At 44.2% G+C, this 24728-nt stretch overlaps 1 protein-coding gene and 1 long non-coding RNA gene across 2 annotated transcripts in view; one reads left to right on the top strand and one right to left on the bottom strand.

The window, feature by feature from the left end:
• Positions 1 to 18385, bottom strand: part of DYTN (dystrotelin) — a 56937-nt gene extending 38552 nt beyond the window's left edge. The window contains exons 1-10 of the mRNA XM_070240748.1: positions 18325 to 18385; positions 15899 to 15946; positions 15682 to 15756; positions 12574 to 12775; positions 10756 to 10841; positions 10162 to 10262; positions 6085 to 6156; positions 5662 to 5825; positions 2396 to 2495; positions 634 to 764 (exon numbers count right to left, since the gene is read on the bottom strand). Coding sequence (XP_070096849.1) covers positions 634 to 764; positions 2396 to 2495; positions 5662 to 5825; positions 6085 to 6156; positions 10162 to 10262; positions 10756 to 10841; positions 12574 to 12775; positions 15682 to 15756; positions 15899 to 15946; positions 18325 to 18385 — 1040 coding nt within the window. The remainder of the gene's footprint in view (positions 1 to 633; positions 765 to 2395; positions 2496 to 5661; positions 5826 to 6084; positions 6157 to 10161; positions 10263 to 10755; positions 10842 to 12573; positions 12776 to 15681; positions 15757 to 15898; positions 15947 to 18324) is intronic.
• On the top strand, positions 13856 to 14314 carry LOC138918821 (uncharacterized). The gene is made up of 2 exons (XR_011428621.1): positions 13856 to 14025; positions 14107 to 14314. It is a non-coding gene; the product is annotated as an uncharacterized lncRNA (long non-coding RNA).
• Positions 18386 to 24728: the final 6343 nt, after the last annotated feature.

Raw genomic sequence — 24728 nt, forward strand, 5'->3', positions numbered from 1 at the left:
ATGTTGACAACAGAATTTTCGGGGGCAAAATTTGAAAATAACCAAAATGTTCAACAATAAGGGATTGCTGTGAATTATGGCACTTCCTTATAAAGAAGAGAACGAGGCCATTAAAAATGATATTTTGGAAGCTAATGACTTGGGAAATGCTCTCCATTTAATGTAGATGAAAAGAAGAAGGAACAATTTTGTCCGTACTGTAATTCCAGTTTTGAGAATACTAAACCGTGAGCACACTCATCTGTGAGTGAGGGGACACTGAGTGTCTTTCTTTTCCTTTTTTTAAAATAAAGTATTACTTCTGAATTAGGCTTTCAAAAGCAAACCAACAAAAATGAAAGATGCAGAACAAAGTTATTGAAATAGTCTAATATTCAAAATCTTCTGTGTCTGTCTGATGCCTTTAGTTGGAATAGTTTTAATGACTGGATGGGGCATTTTTGCTTTTTATTCTACCTTAAAATTTGAGGTTGTTTCTAGAGGGAAAAGCATCTTAATCCCCCACACCCTCGCCTCCTGCCTTCTTTCGGAGCATCAGCACCATGGACGCTGCTGCGTATGCCTATGGGGGCCGCAGAGCCCAGTGCCCAGGCCCCGGCCACCCCTCTGCGGGACGGTCCCTCAGACGCTCACCTGGCCTGGGCCTGCTCAGCCACGTCCTTCGGGTTCACGCGGTCCAGCAGCCACGGCCTCCTCCAGCGCCCTGGGATCAGGTTGTGTCTCAGGGGCTTGAGCACCAGTTTTGTGCCCTCCTTTGCTGACACCTGCTGGAGTGGCCAACGTTAAAGGGTGACAGGTCAGTCTAAACAGAATCTTCTTTCCTTGCTTGGGCGGACTCGCCACCATGAAAGTTTCTGGAATTATTTCGCTGACTTTTATGTCCTCAGAAAAATCATCTCCCCTCCTTACTACCTGAATTGCTTCACATTCTCCCTCTATACACATACACAGCGTGTTTCCAAATTAAATGCCCCCCGACTTCCACAGTAACTCCTGCTCCTTGGAGCAACCCAATCTCGTGGAATCCAACAGCTAGAAGGGGCTGTGAAGGAGCACTGTGTCTGTGGCTGCTGACATTCAGGGCTGTGGACGCCTCTGAGAATCGATGCTCACTCGCAGATCTGTCTCCAGGACAATGCTCCTACGTTCACTTCTGTGTGAAATTTCAGTGGATTCACAGACCCCCTGAAGTGCAGCCAGCCACCCCACCTTAAGAACCTCTGCTGAAAGCAAACAGAGGAAGGAGGTGTTTTATGAAAGCATTTTCAGCCCTTGAAAGCTAAAGTGTAATAGCCAAGTGCCCACACGGTGTCAGTCTAACATCGATAAGCCCTGGTTCTCCGCAGGGTTTTAGAAACAGGAAGATCCCAGGCAGTGAACCCGAGGGTCTGGGCTAACAAAGTTTAGTACAGCAACGCCCACTGGAAATAATTTGGCAAGGTCCAGGCACTTGACTTTTGTGGGCCATTCATGAGGGAAAACTCGTTGTGAAGGCCGTTAGTCAGCATCCCTCACTATCATGGTGTTGGAGGGCGAATCACGGAGAAAGTGACCACAAGAACTTAGTCATGACAACAAAGTGTGCTTTCCGGGAAGATTTAAGTGCTCTTTGCTTAAAATTTTCCTACTATCCTGTTTCTCATACTTCTTAAAAAGAGCTGAATTCTCTTGCTAATTATTTATAATTTTCTTTAAAAAACATTTCAAAGGCGACTATGAAGTCTTAGCTTTATTCTCTATCAGTCAAAACTGAGATGGACGGGGCGGCCCCGTGGCCGAGTGGTTAAGTTCTCGCCCTCAACTTGGGTGGCCCAGGGTTTCACTGGTTTGGATCCTGGGCGCAGACATGGCACCGCTCATCAGGCCATGCTGAGCTGGCGTCCCACATGCCACAACCAGAAGGACCTGCAACTAGAATATACAACTATGTACTGGGGGGCTTTGGGGAGAAGAAGTGAAAAAAAAAAAGCTGAGATGGCGATCTTTCTTTTTAGGGCTCAGGAAAAGACATGTTAAAAAAAGACCCAAAAACTTCTCCAAAAATGTACCAGCAACTAGAAACCTTGTTCCATCATTTTTATGAAACCAGAGGCTTTTCTTTTTAATCTGTAGCCATTTCCAATGCCTCTTGCCTCCCTCCGTGTGGGGTTGATGGCTTCAGATTGGACTCATTTGGCCTTTTCTTGTCCTCAAAGGCTTTTATTAAAATCTATAAAGTAAAAAAAAAGCATATTTATATTGAGAAATGCTTATGGTTGAGTTTGCCACTTCCTTAGTCTTAAATATCGTAACATGTGAAAAGAGCAGAATCTGTGGATTTACTGGAGGGAAAGTTGCTTGACCGCAGTATCTTATGCTGATTCATGAATAGCTGGCACGTCGCTTCAGATGTTACCTGGACACGGGGCTCCGTCACAGGGTGGGCCTTTGTGTGAAGACCAGATAAGAAACACACCTGACAGATGTCGAAGTTGAGACACTTCAGACAGTGGTATCTGCCGATTGAAGCAGAGGTACAGCTTACATCACTACCAGTAGGCGAGCAAAGAACAACATTCAGGTGGTGAACGAGTGTCCCCAAAATCCAGGAGATGTCTCAGTATCAAGTGAGCATAAAGTTTCTCCCAGACTTTACAGGGATATTAAATGAATCTGATGTGTTCATTTAATCAAAGAGGCCTTCTGATTGCATCTTTAATAATACGGCATTATGTTAATATAGTTTAAACCAATAAACTATGGTATAGAAGTCTGAGTCATCCCCCAAAATACCAGATGCTTTCTATATGCAGGGTAACGTGGCCTACAACCCTTAGGATGGACCCTTCAGTCTGAAGCCACATCTTGTGTAGCCACACAATGCTATCAAATATTTTGAATTTAGTTCTCAACTTAAAAAAAAACTGGAAGATTTCAATAAAGTTTAAATTCTGGCTTCTCTTAAAAATTCGTGAGATATGATAATATTGGAGCTGCATTCCTCTGTGGTGTTGGGGAAAATAAAACCATAGGCAGAGAATCTAAAATAAACTTGTGTCACTTTCCAGAAATCTGTATGTAGGAACGAATAAAGTGGAAGAGGGGAGTTCCTCTCCAGCCAAAACTGAGTGACAGCCACACCAAGTTTCTTAATACATCGCCCTTGCAGACTAACAACCTGGAATCTCCTGTGGTTGGAGGAGAGCAGGGACTCGGGACCCTCTGGTAAGGAGGGGTGTTTCGTAACACTCAGGGAGAACACTGTGAGAACTCGTAGTCGTGAATTAGTAACTTTTCAAGGTGAGTGGGATCATATCATCTGAAAAGTATCAGGGACCCATACGTTTTTTCTGATATTTTAATTCTCTTCTCCAACTGCGCTGTAGGTAGCACAAAACTATGTCTTCCTCATGAGTGGGAGCAATTGGAGGGCAAAGTGGCAGCTCCTCCTTCTGGATGGGAGATACACTCCCCCATTTGCCACAGTTCCCCCTGGCCCCTCCCTCGTTTACACTGCTTGCCTTGCTCCTGTGACCATCTGAGTTCTCACCCTCCCTCTTAAAAGGTACAAAAAGGGAAATATGGCAAGATCTCTGTGCTCTTCAAATTTCTTATCTTGCTACAAAGAGATGATGTGGAAGCTTGAAGTGCTAACCAGCAAAGTTAGGTAAGATGTGATTAAGTGCCAAATGAGAGGCATGGAAAATAAGTGCCCTAGGAGAGAGGGAGGGAGACCCCTGTGGGCTGGCATGGTCTGAAAAGGTTTCGGGGTGAAGAGAGACTTACGCTAAGCCTAGAACGCTGGGCTGGAGGGGGAAGTGCAGGCAATCCAGGTAAAGAGGAGGAGAAGGTGAGGAGGCTGGAGTGAGGAAGGGTCAGAGCGTGGCAATGTGCCACACCTGCTGGCCACTCCAAAGAACAGAGGAAGAGAGCTTGGCGTGGCCCCGAAGCCAGATGGCAGAGGTCTTCTTACTGCAGTTGTCTGAAGCCAGAGCAGAACATCGGCTCTGTGAGACCAGCCTCCGGCTGCCCTTGTTCCTTGCTTTGCCCCCGACACCCAGTCCCGTGGCAGATACGAATAAATGCTGTTGAATGACTAATAGCGGCTGGCGTTTTTGAGCACTTACTGCGAAGTGGGCATTGTGCCCCTGTGACACAGTTAATCCTCACGGAAGTTCTTTAAGGGAAGGTATTCTATTATCCTCATTGTACAAATCAAGAAACTGAATCAGTTTAAGCAACTTGCACAAAGTTATACGACTACTTAGTAAGTGGTAGAAGTCGGCTTTGAGCCCAGGGACACTGAATGAATGGAGAGCTGGCTGTTTTAACCACTACGATTGACCCCCAGGCAGGAGGCTTGAGCCCCAATCCGCACTCCACCATTAGTAGTGACCGTGGGGTGGAAACGGAAGCTCCTTGTCCTGGAGGATTCCTGGTACGTGGTCGGTTTTCAATAAACATTAGTTGAATGAAATTAAATAATGACTTGGTTTCTTCACGAGGAAAGTGGGGCTGGTAAGCCCCGCCTTCTTGTTTTTACAGAGCTTTGAAAAATATTCAGCCTGCATAATTGGGAAGACGTTCACTTTTTACAAAGTATTTTTACAAGGATTATTTGATGAGCACCCCTTACCGACTGGTTGGTCCAGCCTTGCCGTGCGGGTGCCGCTGACTCCCTAGGACCACACGCAGACCCTGACCCTGCCTTAGCTCCTCCACGTGCTGAAACCACCCACGGGGGTATGAGAAAGGGTGTTGGTGGGTAATGAGCTCGGTCTGTTGTTGATGCGTTTACCAACAGAGAACCAAGTTTTCCCCAACCTCATCTCAACCTCACATGGCTATTCCAGGGCATAAATGCGACACATCCTGCTAAAATCAGACACTGGGCTTCGGAACAATCTGTGGCCTTTGTACCTTTTCTTACTCTAGAAGGTCAAGCCTTTGCCCTATTCCTGCCTAAGATGGCTTTTGACTGTCATCCTCAAAGCAGTGGAAAGATCTGAGTCTCCCACCTCCAAACCCAGCTTTCAGATCTGCCCTTTCCTCCACATGGAGAGCAGACTGGGCGTGAGCTGCTCCCGTGACACCTGATCTTCCCTTTGGGTCCAAGGAAGGTTCTCAGTCGTCTGCACAGGGAGGCAGCTGAGCATCATGGCCGTAGGCAGGGACGCTGAATTCAGACCCCAGCCTCCGCCACTTGCTGACCGTGTGAATTTAAGCAAGTTATTTAGCTTCTCTGCAAATTAGCGATACTTATACCATCTTTTATATAGGATTGTAACAAGTCATAAATGAAACGATCTGTCTGAACCACTCAGCCTAACACTTGTTTAACAGTTACTAAATGTAAGCTATTATTATTATTGTAATTCTTATAAATGGTTCCAAAATATTTAAAAGGATTTTTGTAACAAAAGAAAAGCTTTTTTCCTCTTAGAGGAATGAAAAATGTCTGCTGGTCAGACTGTGTCAATGGAAGAATTTAATATTGCATTAATTACAGAAGATAAAATATAATTTAGTATCGACCAGAATCCCTCATACAGAAAATTACTGACCCAAAAATATCAACTGAGCTCTGGATGTGTGAGAAGGATCCCAGATCTGGAGAGACACAGCTCCAGCTCGACCCATTTGGAGCGTGACTGCCTGAGTAATACTGAAGAGAGACCATACCTCAGCCCGGTGATCGGGAAGTCCCTGCAGATCCCACACCGAGCAGGGCGAGTGACCGTTTCAGTGGCTGACAGTCGGTGGCAGGTCGGCAGCCACTGGAGGATGGGAGGCTCAGCCTGTAACCAGGACAGGAATTTCTCCTCTTTGATTGCTGGGCTCAACACCTGGGAAACAGTGGCACCCTTAGATGTGTTTCTAAGCACGACCTTGGTTTCTAGTGTAGATGACAATGTACTTTCATCTTCCTTTCCGGCTCTGTTTGCATCAGCTCTACCAAAGAAGTTTATCACATGAAAAGCCAGAGGCCAATCCCCCTCCTAAATCAGGTTGTCTGGGATGCTGTGTGGAGTAAGGGGTCTGCAACTTAAATCAGTCAGCAAACGTGTCTGCCACCAACTCCAGGGACATCCCCATGACACTCACCCCTTGGAAACAGCTGCGTACAGCGCTTTCCACAGAGGACGGGACACGACTCTCCCCCACTACAGTTGGGATCTGCAGGAGGCAAGAAACCCCAGGTCAGCTGTTAGAAAATGCAGAAATACATGGCCATGGGAATCAGCACGCCCGAGTGGCGGTGCCTACAGCACGGAGTCACCAGTATTTGGTGTCTGAGGCTAGGTGAACTGTCTCAATCCAAGCTGACAAGATATCTGTGGGTTTTGTGCGATGCATGAACAGAGACAATGAACACACAAGTGGGGAGAAGAGGGGCGGGAGAGGGAAGTCTGGGAACAGGGTGGTACAGGGGTGCTTCCATTGTTTCTCTTCTCACGACCCCAGGCAAATTGTTTTAACCTTTCCTTTCCAAGGTGACCTCTGGATCACATGTGACGACGATACTGTATTCAAGGTCGGAGTAGTTTTAAGGAAAATCTTTTCAAACACTTTCACATCATCTCATTTTAACAAACGTCAATTTCTGAGCTAGGGCAGTAATCATTATTCTTGTTTAAAGCAAGTGGTGGTGAAATTTGATATTTTGCTCAAGGTGAAAAAAAAAGCGAATTAGCTGCAGCATTGAGATCTCTCTCCAGGACTCCTGACTCTGTTGGGGGGTTCTCACAAGGCTTTGCCACACCCAACCTCATGTGTGTCCCAATGGCTCCATCTACACTACCTCCATCAATGGTTTCCATTTTTCACCATAAGGACTAAGAACCCCTTGTGACTGTGCCAAGAGGGCCAGGGACTTGGCTCTGATTATCCATATGCACAGATACGTGTACCTGTCACCTCCATTTACGCCCATTTGCTTGCGGGTCCTAATTTCACGTCTGATGTCTTCACAGCACAGGCTGTCAGCCGGCATTGCCTGCAAGCTCAGAAGTAATTTCAAAGACGCCCCCTGCTGAGTCCATCAACTCGAATAAACATTCTTCTAATCAGGAAAGTGGCACTTAGAACCACTTTGCCGACAATTAGCCAGGCAGAAGTCAACAAACATTTGTGTAATAGCGACAAGATGGCTTGTGCTTTAAATTGATAATAACCCCGTCACCAGCTGAACATAAGTAACAACTCGTTCCATTATTTGGCTTTTGTCTGAAAAAATAACTCCTTCCCCGCACTCTGGCCTGTGACTGCCGATGGACCAGCTGGCCCACTTACCTGGGCGGGGTCCTTGAGCTCTGGGGAAGGAGTTTAACCTCTTTTGTAAAATAAGGGAGTAGGTCAGAGGAGATTGACTGGCCAGCTCTGTGATTTTGACACCAGTCAAAAGAAAATTCACTTGTAGTGGGTTTTAACCCACATTTTTGGCTTTAAGTGTGTGCACAACGATTTTGTGGATTAATCGCCCATTTAACTAATTTCTTTCAGGTGTTCCACGGAAGAATTAACTGTGGCTAGACAGCATGCTGGCAGGAGCAGAACGCCACTTGAAATGATAATTAGGATTCTTGAGTGGGGGGGGTGTGAATCACACCTGGGGCCTGGAATTTTCTGTGGGACTCCATCTCTGAGTTCTTATAAAAGTCAATGGGATGGTAATTTGCTATGCAAATCTGTACCTTCCTGACGGCTTTTTCAGGAGCAGACTAATGCAGGCAGGAGACGGTGTGGGGAGCTGCCACTTCAGCAGCTCACCGACCTCAGCTGTGCCTGGAACGGGGGCAGATTTTTAAGGCCTGTTCATGGCTGCCGGCCTGGGGTCAGCTGTGGTGGTCAGGAAGCGAGCACAAGGACTCCCATAGAAGGAGAACGCCCCCAATACGAGTTCTTCCCTCACATCCTCCTAAACCCTCCAGTCTTACAACTCTGAGTGCATAAACGGGTGGAGAGAGTTTCCCACTCTCCTGGCTCCCCACCAGCTTGAGTCCTGGGATGCTGGAATTGCTGGGCTAGTGCCTCTGCTACGGTGGCTCCTTGAGACACGCCTGAGAGTCAGCAGAAAAATGGCAATGGGGTCCCTGGTCGCCGCCACCACCAGCACAGCTCTGAAACAACTACCCCAGATGTTTTAACCTTAAACATTGTAAAAAAAGAAAATCATTCTATTTAAGAAATATGAACATCTTAAATATTGTTTGGAATTTCCAGAATAAATTAGATAACTATTATGATCAATAAGAACATAAAGTATTAATATGAAGACCAAGTCAAAGCGAAGGTAATTTTGGATGAGGTTTTCCAAACCATGTTCCCTGTCCTAGAGTTTTGATGATCTTCCTCTTTACTCACCCCTTGCCCCATCATGACTATCCCCAGTTGGGGATCTTTGGTCCTGAACGGTGCCAGAATATGCCACCCCAAAATATGCCTTTTTGACATAGATTATTTTGAGCTAAAAGCCATTGAGAACCTGCAGATGCAGGAAAAGTTCTAAAAATAGGGCACAAATTTTCCTTTTGCAAAAGACATGTACATTTATAAAGAAAATTTCCATTTGCTGAAGACGTCTCCCTCTCCTTACCAGGAAGAGGAGGACTCTCAACAATTTTTATCAAATGGAGAAGGCATCAACTTAAATCTGTGTAACAAACCTTACTAAACAACCCTGTTTACCATACTTTTCCTGGTCACCTTCTTATTACTTGCCTCCCCCACCCAGAGGCCCAGGTCCCCTTTCCTTTGTTCAGCCTCAGATGGTATGTAAGCCTGAGTCCTAACCACCCCTTTGAGTTACTCATCACTGTGTGCTCCCATGTGTACACACCAGGCACACGTTAATAACCTTATTGGTCATAAGTAAATTTCATGACCAATTTTTTTGAAAATCAGTGGCCCGGCCCTTCTCCATAGTCTATCTGAGTCTGGAAGTTCTGCTGAAACCTGTCCACCATGGGTGACCCTGCTGCTTTCTGACATACCAGTTGCAGAGCTTTCAGCATCACAGCAACATGCAGCCATCACAGTATGACAGCCGACAGATGGTGGTGTGGTTCCCTGACTGGGACACAAACCCGGGCCATGGGGGTGAGAGCGCTGAATCTTACCCACTAGACCACCAGGGCTGGCAGGGGAAAGCATATATATAGGTAATAATTGCAACAAAATTTGACAAGTGCTATAAGAAAGTTATGCACAGGGAATAAGAACTTTTAGTGAGGAGGTGGCTAATATTTGAATCATCTTGACAGATGAACAGCATTTGTCAAGTGAAAGGATAGCAGGGGTGTTGCAGTAGATGGAGCTGTGTGAGTCAGACATGGAGAGCTTGGTGCGTGCCGGGTACAGCAAGGATTTTGATATGAAGAATGAAAAGGATGAGGAGTGAAAGGAAAGATTGAACATGATGGAATAAGCAAAAGAAACCACTGGATAGCTTTTCAGTGGGGATTATCTGAACCTATAGAGATGTCATCGTTGTCTTTGACTAGGCTCTTTCACAACTCTGTAGAAATTAAAGTTAAGTTGTGAGTAACTGATCGAAATGCAAATAATCCTTATCTATAGACAAACAAATAAATTCTGTCCTAGTTGAGGAACAACCCTCCCCTTCCCCCAAAAGCCAGCCTTGCCTTCACCTGCAAATTCATTTTATTATGCCTAATCTATCCGTTTGTCTGTTCTTTGGATATTTCTTTCAACTAATGTTAACATCTTATTGGAGCCCTCTTTTAATTAATAAGTTAAATAAATTTTTGGACACACGTTCATGTTATATTTGTGGGACAATCATCATTTTATCTCTTTTTGAAAATAGAAAGATTGGGTCAAATCATGAAAGCTTTTCTTATGATGCTGAGTTTAAGCTTTATTCTGTAGACATGAATGTCCAATGAAGAATTTTAGGTGTGAGGGTGGCATTTGCATTTTGGAAAAGTCGCTGGCTTCCGTGTGGAGGTGGAGAGAGGAGAAGCTTGGGTTGGGGAACCTGGTTAGGCAGTGATCGCCCGGATCAGCCTATCCTCCGATGACAGCAGCAGCTGCAAGGGGGGGAGCTGCATAGAGAGCTGTGTTGAGGTAGAATTGACACCGTAAAAATCAGATTCTTTAATAACAACGTGGCTAATAAAACTGGGACAAATTTAGAATTCTTAAGTATTAGAGATTTACCTGCTGTAGGTCTACCAGTAGGTTTCTCAGAACCCTTCGAGTCATGCGTGCCCCAGAATCATTAGCTCCCCTGTAGCTTCCTGCATAGAGCTGAAAAAGAGCTGGACACACAAGGGGGAAAGAAATCTTTAAAATGAATACTTGCAATATAGCTTCAAAGAGTCCACGCTTTGAATTCTAAACAGTTCATTTGCGAGTATGGAAGGGAAAGTTGTATTTCTTGATTATTCGCTTGCTATTTTGAAGGCTTCCCACACCAGATAGTTTGATAACTAATAAAAACCCATGCACATTTCAACCCCTTGATAGCACGTTGATGATGAAGACCATGACGGTGGTAAACGGCAATTTGAGGAGAGTCCCCATCTTTAAGGGAATAATACCTGCTTGTGTCTGAATAACCCCTCCACAAGTAAATATCAGGGATAACCAAATTACGAATAACTGAAAGCATAGACGACATCTTGAAAAATGCCAAGTCGTGCGGAGTACATGCCGGACAAGAGCTGCGTGGCGGCATGTGGGAGGAGTGAAGAGGATGCGTCAGAGACCTGCCCACAGCGCTGCAGACACTCCCACCCCCACGTCTGTTACCTCTGTATTTTGTAAGTGGGCTGTCCCCGGAGAGGGCGATCAGGGCCGCGGCTGCAGGGGTGAGCTTGACAAAGCTGGTTCTGGTGCTGCGTGGCAACAACAGAGACAAGAACGGGGAAAGCTCTTGGTGAAGAGCTTTCTAAAAACCGAAACTATTTATGGCGTTTCTGACATGGGGCTACAAGTTCAAGCTTTTCACGGTCTGTTTTCCTCTATCTGGAATTTACCAGGGCTAAGAATTGGATTAAAATATTTCATCATTCATTCATTCATGTGTTCAGCAAATATTTACTGGGTGCCTCCTGTGTGCTGAGCACTGAACCAGGCACCGGGGACACAGAGGCATACCCTGTCTTCAAGGAGGAGGAGCCTCACTCCCTCAGGACTCACGTGTCTGAGACCAAACAACAGAGACGAGGACTAGAAGGCAGACAAAAGGAGCACACATTTATGTGAAAAAATCCGCCAGTTCACGGGCCCTCACTGGGGCCTAATCATCCTTCAACCACTGGCTGTGCGTTCCCAAACCTACAGAGCAGCATATCAAGGGCAGGAGGATTGCTAGCGGCGGGCACTGATGTTAGAAACGACTCTCAAAAGCTTTATGCTGAAGGAGGCTGGAATTATGAAAAAACAACTTGAGAACATGTTTATATATTTTTTGTTCAATAAAAAAATAATAATAAACTAGAAAAGTAAATCCTGTAAGGAATTTGCCAGACAGTTAAACTGTGCTTGCCTCTGGAAGGCAGATTTTTGGGTGATGTTTCTTCTTCTTTACTCTTTTTCTGTGCTTTCTAAATGTTTTATGTTTACTATGACCTTTAAAAAGTCCATTCTAAAGGATGAGGCCTACTGGGTCAAGACCACATAAAGGAAACACAATGAAGTGGGACGGAAGAACGGTAAACCCCAGAGCCAGAGAAACACACACACAGACACACACACTCACTCACACCACTGATTCCTGGGCATGCATAACCAAGCCTTTGACAGGGTTTAAACTGGCTTGCAGCTGCAATGGACTAAATGTGTGTGTCCCCCTGGAAAGTCATATGTTGAAACCTAACCCCCAATCTGACGGGATTTGGAGGTGGGGCCTTTGGGAGGTGATTAGGTCCTAAGGATGGAGCGTCATGAATGGGATTAGCGCTCTCACAAAAGAGACCCTGGAGAGCTCCCTCAACCCTCCTGCCATGTGAGGACACAGGGAGAAGAGGCTCCTCTGTGAACCAGGAAGCTTGTCCCCACCAGACACCAAATCTGCCAGCGCCTTGACCTTAGACTTCCAGCCTCCAGAACTGTGAGAAATAAATGTGCGTTGTTTAATGCCCCAGTCCATGGTGTTTGTGTTGCAGCAGCCCAAACAGACTAAGACAACAGGTTAGCCAACCATGCACAGGTTATTCACCCTTACTCCACCTGAGAAACAAAACAAAGACTGATAATTGGTTACACAGAAATGAGCAAAGAAGGAAGTTTCCAGGGCCTCCGGAGAAAAGTGTCATTTTTCTTATGGACAGATCTACAATCGCCCCAGCGAAAGATGAGCACGCTGCTCTAGAGTGGAAGGCAGTTTCTGTGAGAGATAAGTAATGTGGATTTTTTCCCCCTTTTTGCTATCCACGGGTCATTTATATTAATGAAGCTCATAAACATGTACTTCTCCATTCCCCTCCCGAATGAGTAATACATTTGTGGAAAACAAGCCTTCTTACGTATCAAACCTTAAGCCACTATTAGACAATACACATGGTCAGGGACCAGAGGTGACTCAACACCGGCCTTGAGGTCACAGCGTGACCACCACACGCTCACCTGTCGTACAGGGCTGTGAGAAGGCTCAGGGTGAGCTCCGAAGCTCTGGGATGCACCTGGCCTGGGTTTTCCACACTGACTCTCCGAAACAGCTCCTGGAGGGTCTGAAGAAGCTGCTGCACAGAGAAGGGGCTCTCTCTTGCTTCCCAGAAGCATTGCCGTAGTAGGACATGCCGAATCAGAGAACTGTGAACCAAGTCCACTGCAGGAAGCAAACGCAGAACTGAGTCTTATTTTCTGATGGGAACAAAAGGCTTCGAACAAAGCTCATGTCACCTAGGGTTTAATGAAGACTGTTTTGTTATGGCAGCTATTTTCTCTAAAGGGCATTAGAGATGGCCACAACTTGGATACACATCTCTTGTGCACGGTTCAGGCGTTACTCTTGTGACAGTCTATTTGATTTTGGAAAAGTACATCTGTTAGTAAAGTGTGGTTATTACATTATTCCCAGCATAACCTTGAGGATGTGGCTCTACAGAATGAAGTTGAAAGGGAAGGAAGTGAGAAACTTGAAAAATAGCTTCCAAGAAAGTTAGGACACTGTGGTGAGGGGTCGGGAAAAGCATTTGTGTGCTCGTTATTAAGCGGATTGAGCAAACTTTCCTTTCATATTCAAACACCATCTTTTTTGTCAGCAGCTGAGCTTCAGAAGGAATATTGTGGGTTAAAATGCAGTTGCCTGACCTAAAAACCCAGTGATCTTTATAAGAGAGCTGCTGAATCAGCAGACCCGTTACGTCCCACCCTTGCCTCGGTAATATTTAATTTTCATCTTGGTTCCATCAGTATTGTTGTCTAGGCAAGGCACCTAATAAAACCAAAGTTGCTTACAAAAAATAATGGTTAATTTCTTATGTATTTTTTATCACCTTCTCCTAAAAATTTTACAAGGCAATGAACAGAAGAAGAATGAACTAGAACTAACCCTATGGTTTCTTGCAGACAGAGGATGACAGGCAAAATTAATAAACACCACTTGCACCATCCGAGAGAGGAGGATGTCAGCGGCACCAAGAGCTGCTGGCGTTTAAAATGCTTCAGTCCGTGAAATGATAAAACCCTGGCTTCTCTCTACTTCCTAAATCAACCTCACAGATAAGAAATCTAGCAAGTATAATAAAAATTTTTATTTGTTCTCCGGTACTGCTTTTAAGGGGAGAGTCTAAGGTTTTCAGGATGTGACTTTAATAAAAACCTGGCTGCAGGTGGCGGAGGGGGCAAACGTTTATCGTCACTCGATCGCAAACGCATCCCTCGGCCTGGCGTGCTGTGCGTGGACGTTCCTGTCTTCCGCCGAGAGCTCCGTGTTGCAGCAAAACAGATAACGGTGGTGTCCGTTAATCTCACCGCGGCGTTTGTGCGGCGACGCTCTCCAGACCCTGCGCCTGGAGCTTTATCTCAGCGTCTGGAGTTTTTGCTTTCAAATTCTTGTTTGGCTATCTTTGCTAGGTAGAACTTTTCAACTACTGATTTTGTGTATTCTTAATATTTCCCACGAGTGTTATTTACATGCACTGTTTCTGATGCCAGGGATAAGAAGAAGTTTGAAAACGTGCATCCTCAAATTACACTGTTTGAACGCACCCAGGCGCTAGTGATGGAAGGCGCCACCGACAGCGCCTGCCAGCCTCCTCTCAGGGAGACGTTCTCCAGAAAGATGGCATCAGTGCGGGAAAACTTTTAGTGAGCATATTCTGCCTTTGGTTGATCTCTGGAATAATAAATGGGCTAAAAGTGAGTTTATTCGTCTACATCAGTGATTTTTTTAAAAACTCTTTTTTTAAAGCCAAGAATCCCTTCTTCAAAGGACCCTTATGCAAAAATGCAGAGTGGGAAACAGGGAGGCAGAGTTGTCCTGGTTGAGGGGACCGTCTTTGGGGTTTTCTGGCTTGCTTGTACCTCTTCTTCCCAGCTTTTGATCCCTTTCCTGCCCCACTTCATACCGTGCACACTTTGTGAAGCACAGTTTGAAAGATACTAGTCTAGGGGCCAGCCCAGTGGCGCAGCGGTTAAGTGCGCACGTTCTGCTTCAGCGGCCCCGGTTCGCCGGTTTGGACCCCCGGTTTGGACATGGCACCACTTGGCAAGCCATGCTGTGATAGGCATCCCACATATAAAGTAGAGGAAGATGGGCACAGATGTTAGCTCAGGGCCAGTCTTCCTCAGCAAAAAGAGGGGGATTGGCAGCAGATGTTAGCTCAGGGCTAATCTTCCTCAAAAAATTAAATTAAATTAAAAAAATAAAATAATTTAAAAAAAGAAAGTTAGTGGTCTATATAACTTATTAGGCAGAAGGCAAAAATATTAAAAAAGTCAATCTTCAGGAGAAATGTCATCTATAACAGCTTCTTTTAGGTCTGGTACGATAAATGTCATAAATCATTTCACAAGAAGTGATTTTTTTTAATGCAGTATGGAAGTTAGACATCAATAACTTTAGATATGCTGAAGGCCTGTTGTTTTTCACAGCTAGGATCCAAGATATTTCATTTTGGAGAATTTTTACAGGATAAACATTTTTGCTATATTTTACCTTATTTTGCCTACATAGGAAAAGAAAACTGTAGCAGTCAATCAGATATAAACAATGCAAAAGAGCAGATATCAGGGAATTCTTGAGATAGTTTTAAAATTTATGGCTCAAGGTTTATTCATCTGAACCTATTTTTGCATGTTCAAAAAGAGATAAGCGGTACAACTTCAAAATGCAAATCTTATGTAGTAGAAGGAATTTTAAATTTCATACTTGAGTCTACAAGCACAGATTCTATACTAACTTATTTTGTAATTTTATTTTGTGTCAATATTGGTATCCTGAAAAGGAAACCAAAAAAAATTTCCAGAAACCAAGTAAGAAAAACTTTTAAAAAATCAAAATCCTCATCCACAAGTCATTTTCTCTTGTCAGTTGGAGAAGCTACATGGGAGTTGAACACACATGGTGACCCTCCCACCCCATGCTCTCTGTTGAAATTGGAGTAAATGCCCAGATCCAGCCTTGTGGAGTCCGCTGTCACTCCCATGGGGAGTTCCTGCTTGCTTTGTGAATTTTACATCACACATCAGGATCAGATTATTTCAAGTGTTTCAGGAAGCTGTACTTACACTGGCAGAGAGTTTGCACCGATCGCAGTTTGAAGGCTGTTCTATAAATGGAATTCTCAGTCCTCTGAAGAGCATCTGGAAAGAAAACATGGGATATCGTGGATACAGGGCCATCTCCTTGGATACAGCCCACACCCTGGAAGGGAATCCTAGAGGCAGTGCACCCCCACCTTATTTTGCGGGTGAGGAAATCAAGGGGTAGAGCTCTCTCTCCTACCTGGGAACAAACGATCATGGGCCACAGCCTCCTGGGCTGCAGGTGACCCTGGAGAGCACCCTCTGAGGCCACCAAACTAAGGAGTAGTCCTTCACGAATCTGTCCACGTTTTATATAAGAAGGAAACGGCCTTATGAAACAGAATAGAAAACTACATGTGGAATGTAAACTCCATTTTGTTAATACATTCTAGGCACATGTGCACATATGCATTTGTGTGTATATGAAACGACTCAAAAGCTATCTATCCATTCATCTGTTTAGCAAATATTTATTGAGCTCTTACTAGATGGCCCTGGCACGTTGCCAGACCCTTGAAATGTAGCAGTTAACAAAACACAAAAGTCCCCACCTGTGCAGCTTAATTTCTGGCGGCATTCACCCAATTGTTAACAGTGGGTGTCTCTGAGCGCTTGAATTCTTAGTGTTTATAGTTATTTTTTTTCTACCTGTTGATATTACCTAAATTTTCAATAAAAAGCACGTGTTGTTTTTATAATCAGAAAAGAACGATTAAGACACCTTCTTCTGACGGCCGCCACCAGCGTCCCTGCAGCAGCGGCCGGCGTTTCCAAGCACCTGTGATCTGGAGTCACGCCTCGTTCTGTTCCGCCCTTCCTCCTTTGGAGAAATTAGTTTCCTTTTTGATCTTCAGTTTATTGATCAGATAAATAGGGACTATAACACATTCCTTGTAAGGTATTTGCATGATTTAAATAAGAAAATACAGGCAGTTATCTCTCTTACTTCCACCGAAGATCTACAATTTAAACTTGTTCTATCGATCCTCCAAATTTGATTTTCATCTAGTTTAAAAGACGTGTAGCAATCTCACAGCAGAGCTTTTTGTTGCCTGACTGAAATGGTCAGTCCTCATGTCCAGAAAAAGTAAAACCTGAAAGAACGCCTTTGACCACTAAGCTTATAAGCTTTATCTTATCGAGACTTAAAATTCTCAAAATTACAAATTTAGGAAATATCTCTTGGGTTTCTACTATGTGCCAGGCCTTGCTTCTAGAGAAGTTATCATAAAATAGCTATTCCTATTTATTAATTTACTCATTAATTTGCCACACACACAAACACACGCCCACGACTGGAGTGCCCAGTAGATCGCAGGAACTGTGCTGGGGACTGAAGACATTGCAGTGAATCAGGAGTTCTCAATGTCAAGGAGGGGACGAGACCCATGTTCTGAATAGGGCTGCAGACGGAGGAAAGCAGGCAGACTTCTCAGGGGAGGGGCAGTGAGAGCTGTCTCCTGAGGGAGAATTACGGAGCTTGCAGGGGATTCAGTGGGATGAAGGGTTTGGGGGAATGACATGACAAGTCTAGGGGAGACTTCTGCATGTGCCGAGGCACCAGGGTATGAGGATGGAGGAGCTCCATGTGGCTGGAACGTGTGAGAGAGTCGGGCACAGAGGGTAGGCGAGGTGGGTGTGAGTTCACTAAGGAGCCTGTGTCCTCTCACTGGCCTCAGGGACTGCAGACACTTTACGGAACTCACCCCAGTGGTTGTAAAGAATGGATTATGGGCAAGACCAAAGCAAGAACTTATTTCAATGATTCAGGTCCAGAAGATAAGATTGATCATGATTCATCCTCAAGGAAAATTTAATGAATTTCAAAAAAAGTAGGAAAATTACAGGCTGTGTTCTCTGACCCATAATGCAATAAAACTAGAAATAATGAATAAAAAGATAAAAGATATTTACCATTGTGAAAAATGTTTTAAATTTCTTCTCAATGGCATGTGGTCAAGGGAGAAATCAAAATAGAAATTAAACACTATTTAGGGGCTAAAAAATGAGGGAAGAATTATTGAACATCAATGCCAAACTTAATTAATTAGGCTGTAAAATGAGAATAGCAGTGAACTGGAAAATGGAAATAAGAACTGACTTTTTGGAAAGAAAAGCAAATGAAATAAACATCTGGCAAGCTTAAGGGAAGAAGAAAAACACAAAATATGAAACATTAGAAATGAGAAAGGATTTATATTTATAGATATAGAATTAATTTTAAAATAGAAAAAAAGCTATGTACAATTTCGTGCCAACAGATTTGGAAACGAAACAGAAAATAGAAATGATGAAAATATACTAAACAAGTATGAAAGACTAATCACTACATATTTTTTAAAAAGGAAAAACAGTCATCAAAGATAAACAGCCATAGGGAGAGAGAGTTTTGCAGGTGAATTCCTTTACATTTTCAAGGATCAGGGGAATCCCTGTCACTCAACTCTTCTGAAAACTGGACAAACTCAGAGAAGTTCCAAATTCATTTTAGGAGGCAAGTAGAAGTGCAATACTAAAACCTGATAGTGTTTTATTGAAAGTATTATTGTTACTGAGAAAAAGCAGGTAAGTTCTGAGTGGAGAGCCAGCCCTGGTGGCCTAGTGGTTAAAGTGGCGCTCTCACACCTGAGCGGCCCGGGTTCGTTTCCTGGTTGCAGAACCACACTGCCCGTCTGTCAGTAGCCATACCGTGTCGGCAGCTCACATAGAAGAACTAGAAGGACTCACAACAAGGACATACAACCATGCACTGGGGCTTCGGGGAGGGAAACAGAAAATCCTGAGTTGAGACTCGGAAGAGGCTGGTATAATCGGCTAAGGAACATCCTTGAACACGGGCCTGTTCCAGCATCAACTCAAAAGTCTGAAGTCTCATCTAAATACCATCTAAGTCAGGTATACATTTTTAAAAGACGATCTCTTTCAGGATTAAAGCAAAGATACTACATAAAATATTAGCAAACATTTTCAAGAATATATTAAAGAGTAATATTTCATGATATAGGAAGATTTATTTCAGGAATTTAAAAATTGCTCAACAGTTAATTGATATATTAAAAAAGACATCCTTGTTAAAGTCAGGAAAAAAATCAAGAGCCCCCCCATTGTCCACTGTGATCCAACACCAGCCTGAAGCAGAGAAATAAAGCACAAGGCATAGAGGCCACAACTGTCCCCTGCGTTGTGGCAGACAAGGCAGGGTCTTCTTGACAGCCCTTGTCAAGACAGCTTCCTAGGAAGTCAGTGTCAGTCCATTGGAGCTGGCACACACTAATGGAATTGAAATTGCTGTTCCTATTTTGGAATTCTAATCTACAAAAATAAATAAAAATATGAGGACGTATTAGAAAGGAAGAGATTTACAGATGATCTGGGTGCCTATCCAGCTGGATAATTCAGGATAATCTGCAGGTTGGCTGGGGTTAGGATAACTGTTTGAGAATCAATAACTTCCCTCATGCCAGGGGTTTTCACACTCTAGCTTGCAGCTGATTTCCCTCAGGGGCCATTAAAACACAGATAGCTGGGCCTCGCCCCATAGTCTGGAGGGTCCTCGGGACCTCTAACCCCAGGTCGGGCTGGTGCTTTTGGTCCAGGAACTCTACTGCTTCATACCAACAATAATCAGTTAGAATGGGTAATTTTTAAACATCTATAAAGTGCCTAAAGTAAATGAAACAATCAATGCACAAGACCTTATAAAACTTTACTGACAGACATTAAAGATAATGTGAATAAATGGAGAAATCTATTTCCTCCATTCCTGGATATTCCTGGATAGGAATGTTCAATATTGTAAAGATGTGAATTCTACTGCAAAGGAGTCTACGTTTAAAGCAATTCTAATCAAAATTCCAACTGCTTTTCTTAAACCTGACAAACTGATAATAAAAGTAATCTGTGAAAATAAATGCAATGGGGGCTTATTTCAGGAATAAATAGAGAGTGGAACAGAACAAAGTCAGACACTGATGTATGTATATACAGAATTTTAGTGCATGACAAAGATGACATTTTAACTAAATGAGGAAATTACAGATTGTTAAATAAAATAGTGTCATGGCCACTGAATGAAGAACCATTTGGAAAATGTAACATAGGTACTCTAGTCCATATCATATACAAAAATGACATCAGATGTACTGGAGTTTAACATGAATTATTAATTATTAAGACAAGAATACTGAGAAAATATGGAAAAATTTTTGGCAATCTTGAGGTCGAAACGCATTTTAAAGCATGATTACAAAACCATGGCAATATGTCTACCATTTAGTATGATCCTATTTTTGTAAATAACAGTAATAATGAAAAACAATAGCAAAAAATAACACAATACACACAGTGAGGAAGGTTATATATCAAACTCCTAACGGTGCTTTTCTGGGGGCAGGGGCACACTATGGGAGGGATTTCAGAGTTCACCTCCTATAATGTGAGAAAGATAAGAATGGCAATGGGGACAGATATACGACATAACTTGCTGGGCAAAATTGGCAGGAATTGGTGGCTGGCTGAATGTGGGAGGGAGACCAAGGTGGTGAAAACAATGGGAAGAAGAAGTTGGGCATGAAGCTGGAATAGGAGCTGGTTTTTAACACAGCGAGCCTGCGGTTCCTGTAAGACTTCTGGGTGGAGGTGTCAAGCAGGCAGCTGGAACTTCCTCTCAGACCCTTGGGCAGCCAGGAGTCTGGCTCCCGGATTTGGCCTCAGACGCCTGCGCTTGGAAGAGACAGAGCTGGAGAGAAGGGTCCTTGGGGCGCAGATGCTGGAGCTGAGGTGACCTGAGAGTCTAGGCAGACGTATTGGTCAAGGGGTCCTTCTGACACCTGGATGACCAAGCACAATCCAGGCGAAAGGCATCAGGTCAGACATGGGAGTGCTGGACTCGAGCTAGAGGGTTGCCCATGGAGAAGAAAAGGAGAAGCTTAAAGAGGCTCCCCAGCTGAGGGGGAGTAGCCGCGGGGCTTTTTAGGGTATCACTGTCCAAAGAAGAACTGTGATGTGAAGAAAACATGTCTTCTTAGGTTTCTAGCAGCTACCTTTTGAAAAGTAAGAAGCTGATGAAATTAATTTTTAGAATGTATTTTATTTAATCCAATATATGAAACTATTGTTGTTTAACATGAAACCAATATAAAAATTATTAATGAGATCTTTTCTATTCTTATTAAGTCTTCGAAACTCCATGTCTTCTTAGCACAACTCAATTTGGACTAACTGTATTTCAAGAGCTGCCAAATGGACAGCTCAGGTTTAGAGAATGCTGAGGGGAGAGAAACCACATCCTAGTGACATTGTTGGGCCAGGGCTAGCTAGTCCTCCCTTGGGTAACTAATTATATGAGGTAATAAAGCCTCTTTGAGCTGAGGTAGACAGTGGATGGGGAAGGGTCACGGGTGAGAGGACCAGCTTTGGCAGCAGCCCGTCCCTTGTTCCCTGAGAGGAAGAATTAAAGAACGTGACAGTGGGAAGAGTGCGCGTCTGCAGGCTTCTGTTTTCCTTATAACGTTGGGGACAATTTCACCCCCTTAGAGTCCGGAGGAGGTGGTGGGGTAGGAAACTTGGGGAGTGGTGAAGATTTGGACTAGTTACAGCAGGGAGTGAAAGAGGAAACCAGACACAACTTTGGAAGGACCTGCCAAGCAACTGTGCAACTCCACTATATCCTGTGATAACCAATTTCAATCGCATAGCATTTACACCCATCACACTCACTTGAAGGCAAAGTTCCACATGCGAGCAAGCTTCGAGCCCAGCACTGACTTGTATTTCTCATGCTGAAGGGAAGAAGCCTTGAGAGAAATATAACTATTTTCATATTTAATGTCAGCCGATTACCATAAAACTCAGGCAATTGGGAGTAAGCGGTTTGTGCTCAAGAGCGTTTGTGACCAGAAACACAGCCAGCCCTGCAGCCTTCCCCAGGCAGGCCCTAAGCAAACCAGACTGGGGACCGTTCTGTGGATCTTTCTGATTCACTCATATGTGGCAGGATAATTATCGTGGTAGTAATTTCTTTCTTGTTCTTGCAGCAGTGGGGGAATTTAAAGAAGGAAAAGGCAGTGTTTCCACGTCCATGCCTGTGTGCGTCCCCAGGTGTAAGCTCTTTTTACTCCTTCGGGAGATTTAACACTTCTTCGTGTTTAAGGGGCCACCCTGAAGTCAATGCCCCACAGGCCTTGGTGTGGAAGGACCGTCAGAGAACTAACGCCACCCTTCGAAATGGAAGACTGGGAATCAGCACTACTGGCATTTCCTGGACTAAAGGAGAAGGTGTTCTTCCAAAGCAGAACAGGTGCACTGGTCCCCCAGAGGCAAGGCGAATGGATGCTGGTGTCCCGAGGGACGGTTTCTCTCTGAAGGGTACTTGTTACGTCAGATCTACCTGGATCACCCCCAACCTCTTCTTCTCCACTGGCTCCTCCTCCCTGACCCCTACATACATGCTGGAATCCCCCTTACCTTTGGAATCAATCTTGACATCAATGTTCTGGCTATGGCTCCCTCTTTTTCCTGGATGAGGGGAGAGGCTGATGTCTCGATAGGAAGAGGGGAGGGGCCTGTCTGGGGCTGTTTCCAGTAACTGTCTTTACTAGCAGTTCCCTAGTGGAGGGAATGGCTACATGTGTCAGCCAGGGATACCAAACCCAAGATCTGGCAAGGATATCTGTGTCCAGTCTTGACATGGAGTCCCATGTCTTCAAGGGAATCCCAAAGGCAAAGGCAAAGAGCACAGCAAGTTGTGGCCACAGGGGTTCTTCAGGTCAGATATTCAGGATAAAGACCTCAGAGGCTTCTGTCTGCCTCTGAGGGATGGCTCCTTCCCAAACTTAACTCAGTCTACATTACCAGCCAAGCTACAATGGCTTGATTTTGGTTTGGAAGATGATGTTTGTTGCCCTCGAGTGTTGTGTGGGGTAAAGTCCTAGCTGCTACGCATGTGGACATCGAGTGCCAGGCACCGTGCTAAACCACCAGGGGGATGATGGTGCTGAACCAGGTTGGACGCATCTTGGAGGAGTTGGAGCACACCACAGGCCTCTCCCTGAGCATCTGGTGGTTCAGTGGTCAAGATAGGGTCCTGAGTCAAAGACACTTACCTCAGGTGAGCTTGGGCTGTGCCTAAAAATGTAATCAAAACAAGCGATCTTGTTTAAGCACTCTCCACATCCTTTTTTCTCTTTTTTGAACAGGTGCAACCATATCAAAGAACCTATAATTTGCTCTAAATCTTTTGTTATTGAATATCTTCTTAGGTTTTAAACATGCTTAGTTTTCAGATGAGTCCAATGTTAGCGTATGGTAGTAGTCACACCTCTGCCTAAGTCTGGAGGAGGAAACAAAGTGGCCATAATAATGTGGAAATAATTCATGAAAATGTAGTGCCCAACATTTTTTTCCTCCTGGAAACTGGCCAGGTCTTGTGCCCTGCTTCCTCTCAGATGCACCAGATGAGCGGAGAGCATCGGCAAACCCTGGAGTCTGTGGCTCCCAGATGCTGCTCGGGGTGGGAGAGTGCCTCCGTAGCTGCTTGGCCATCTGGCCCACCACACTGCTGTCAAGTTGTGTTTTGCAGCGTCAACTGATGAAGCTGTGCAGCGCAACATGGCAGGCTGTGCTAGTGCCACGCGGAAAGTGAACGGGATCCCAGGTGATTCACCACCAGCCCTGCTTCCTCCAGGCTTCATTTTTTTTTTTTTTTTTTTTGCTGGCAGGGGAATATTCAAGAAAGGAAGAAATTGCTGGATGTATCTGGCCCGAAGCTATGAACGAAGTAGTTTCAGATGCTTAAAGAAATAATACTACAAGCTACATGTGATCTCGTTCGTGGCAGCAATTTGACCGGGAAACATGTTTTGCTTTAAATGATTCTTATTTTTGCTTAGCCAAATCAACGTTCTATAAGAACTGAGATGAATGTAATAATCTCTTTCAACTGCCCATCATCTAGTTTGATAATCCAGAACTAGGTATTTTAGGTCAGTGGTCCTCAAAGGGTGGTCCTGGGTGGGCAGCATCAGCTTCACCTGGGAACTTGCTATAAACGCATCATAGACCCCAGCCCAGACCCCAGCCCAGACCCTCTGAGTCACACACTCTGGAGCCGGAGCCCAGCAGTTCAACAAACCCTGCAGGTGATTCTGAGGCACACTGAATTTGAGAAACATTCTTTTAGGGAGAGAAAATTGGGCTTTGAGTGGATTATCTACTGCTTTGTGTTAAGCTTATTAATATAAGGGCCCAAATTTGGGAGACCCAAAGATAATTTGAATCATTAGTAATGTTGTTTAGGTAAATAACTTGAGATATTACAGAATTTTATACAAAACAAGTAAAGTTAATGTAGATTTTAACGAGGGGAGTAAGGCTGCAATGGACCCAGCAGTAAGTGTCACAAGCCAGTCTGGCCCCCACGGCACTCAGAGGCGCTGGAAGAAAGGGGGTTCGGTTTCCACACGCATTCATCAAATATTCATACAGTGACAGTTGTGAGAGCTTTCTCCCAACTTTGGGCCCACAGAGTCCTGCGAACTCACTCCTGACATTAAAATATCTACTGTGATGTCATTTTAATAGTAAAGGATGAAGATATATGAAAATAAGATAGCCAGTTTTTGTGTTTGAATAGCAATTTAAAATGTAATTACATTGAGACCAAGTATTTTGTTATCTTATTTTTGGTGCTTTGAAGACAACAGACCACACACTCTTCAGTACATTATGAATTTCTGTTTAGAAGAGAGAGAGTCTTTTTAATCATTCAATAGTTTCTTCTTCCGCTAGAAATTTGCCAACTGTCTGCTCGTCTGCAACTCAGAAGTCTGAAAATGCAACATCTGTGCCTAATTTTTTGTTTACAAACTGTGCTCAGAACCTTGACAATATTACTCACCTTGTTTATCTGGGTCCATTTCAGGAATTTCTTGGAATGGCAGATAGCAAGAGGGTCCTCGTCGCTGGAAATGAACCAATCCCTTAAGCAGAAGGTTCTGTGGTGGATGAGCGGGGTGGGGCGCAAACGGGCC

This window comes from Equus caballus, chromosome 18 (assembly GCF_041296265.1).
Source record: "Equus caballus isolate H_3958 breed thoroughbred chromosome 18, TB-T2T, whole genome shotgun sequence".
In the NCBI taxonomy this organism is placed as follows: Eukaryota; Metazoa; Chordata; class Mammalia; order Perissodactyla; family Equidae; genus Equus; species Equus caballus.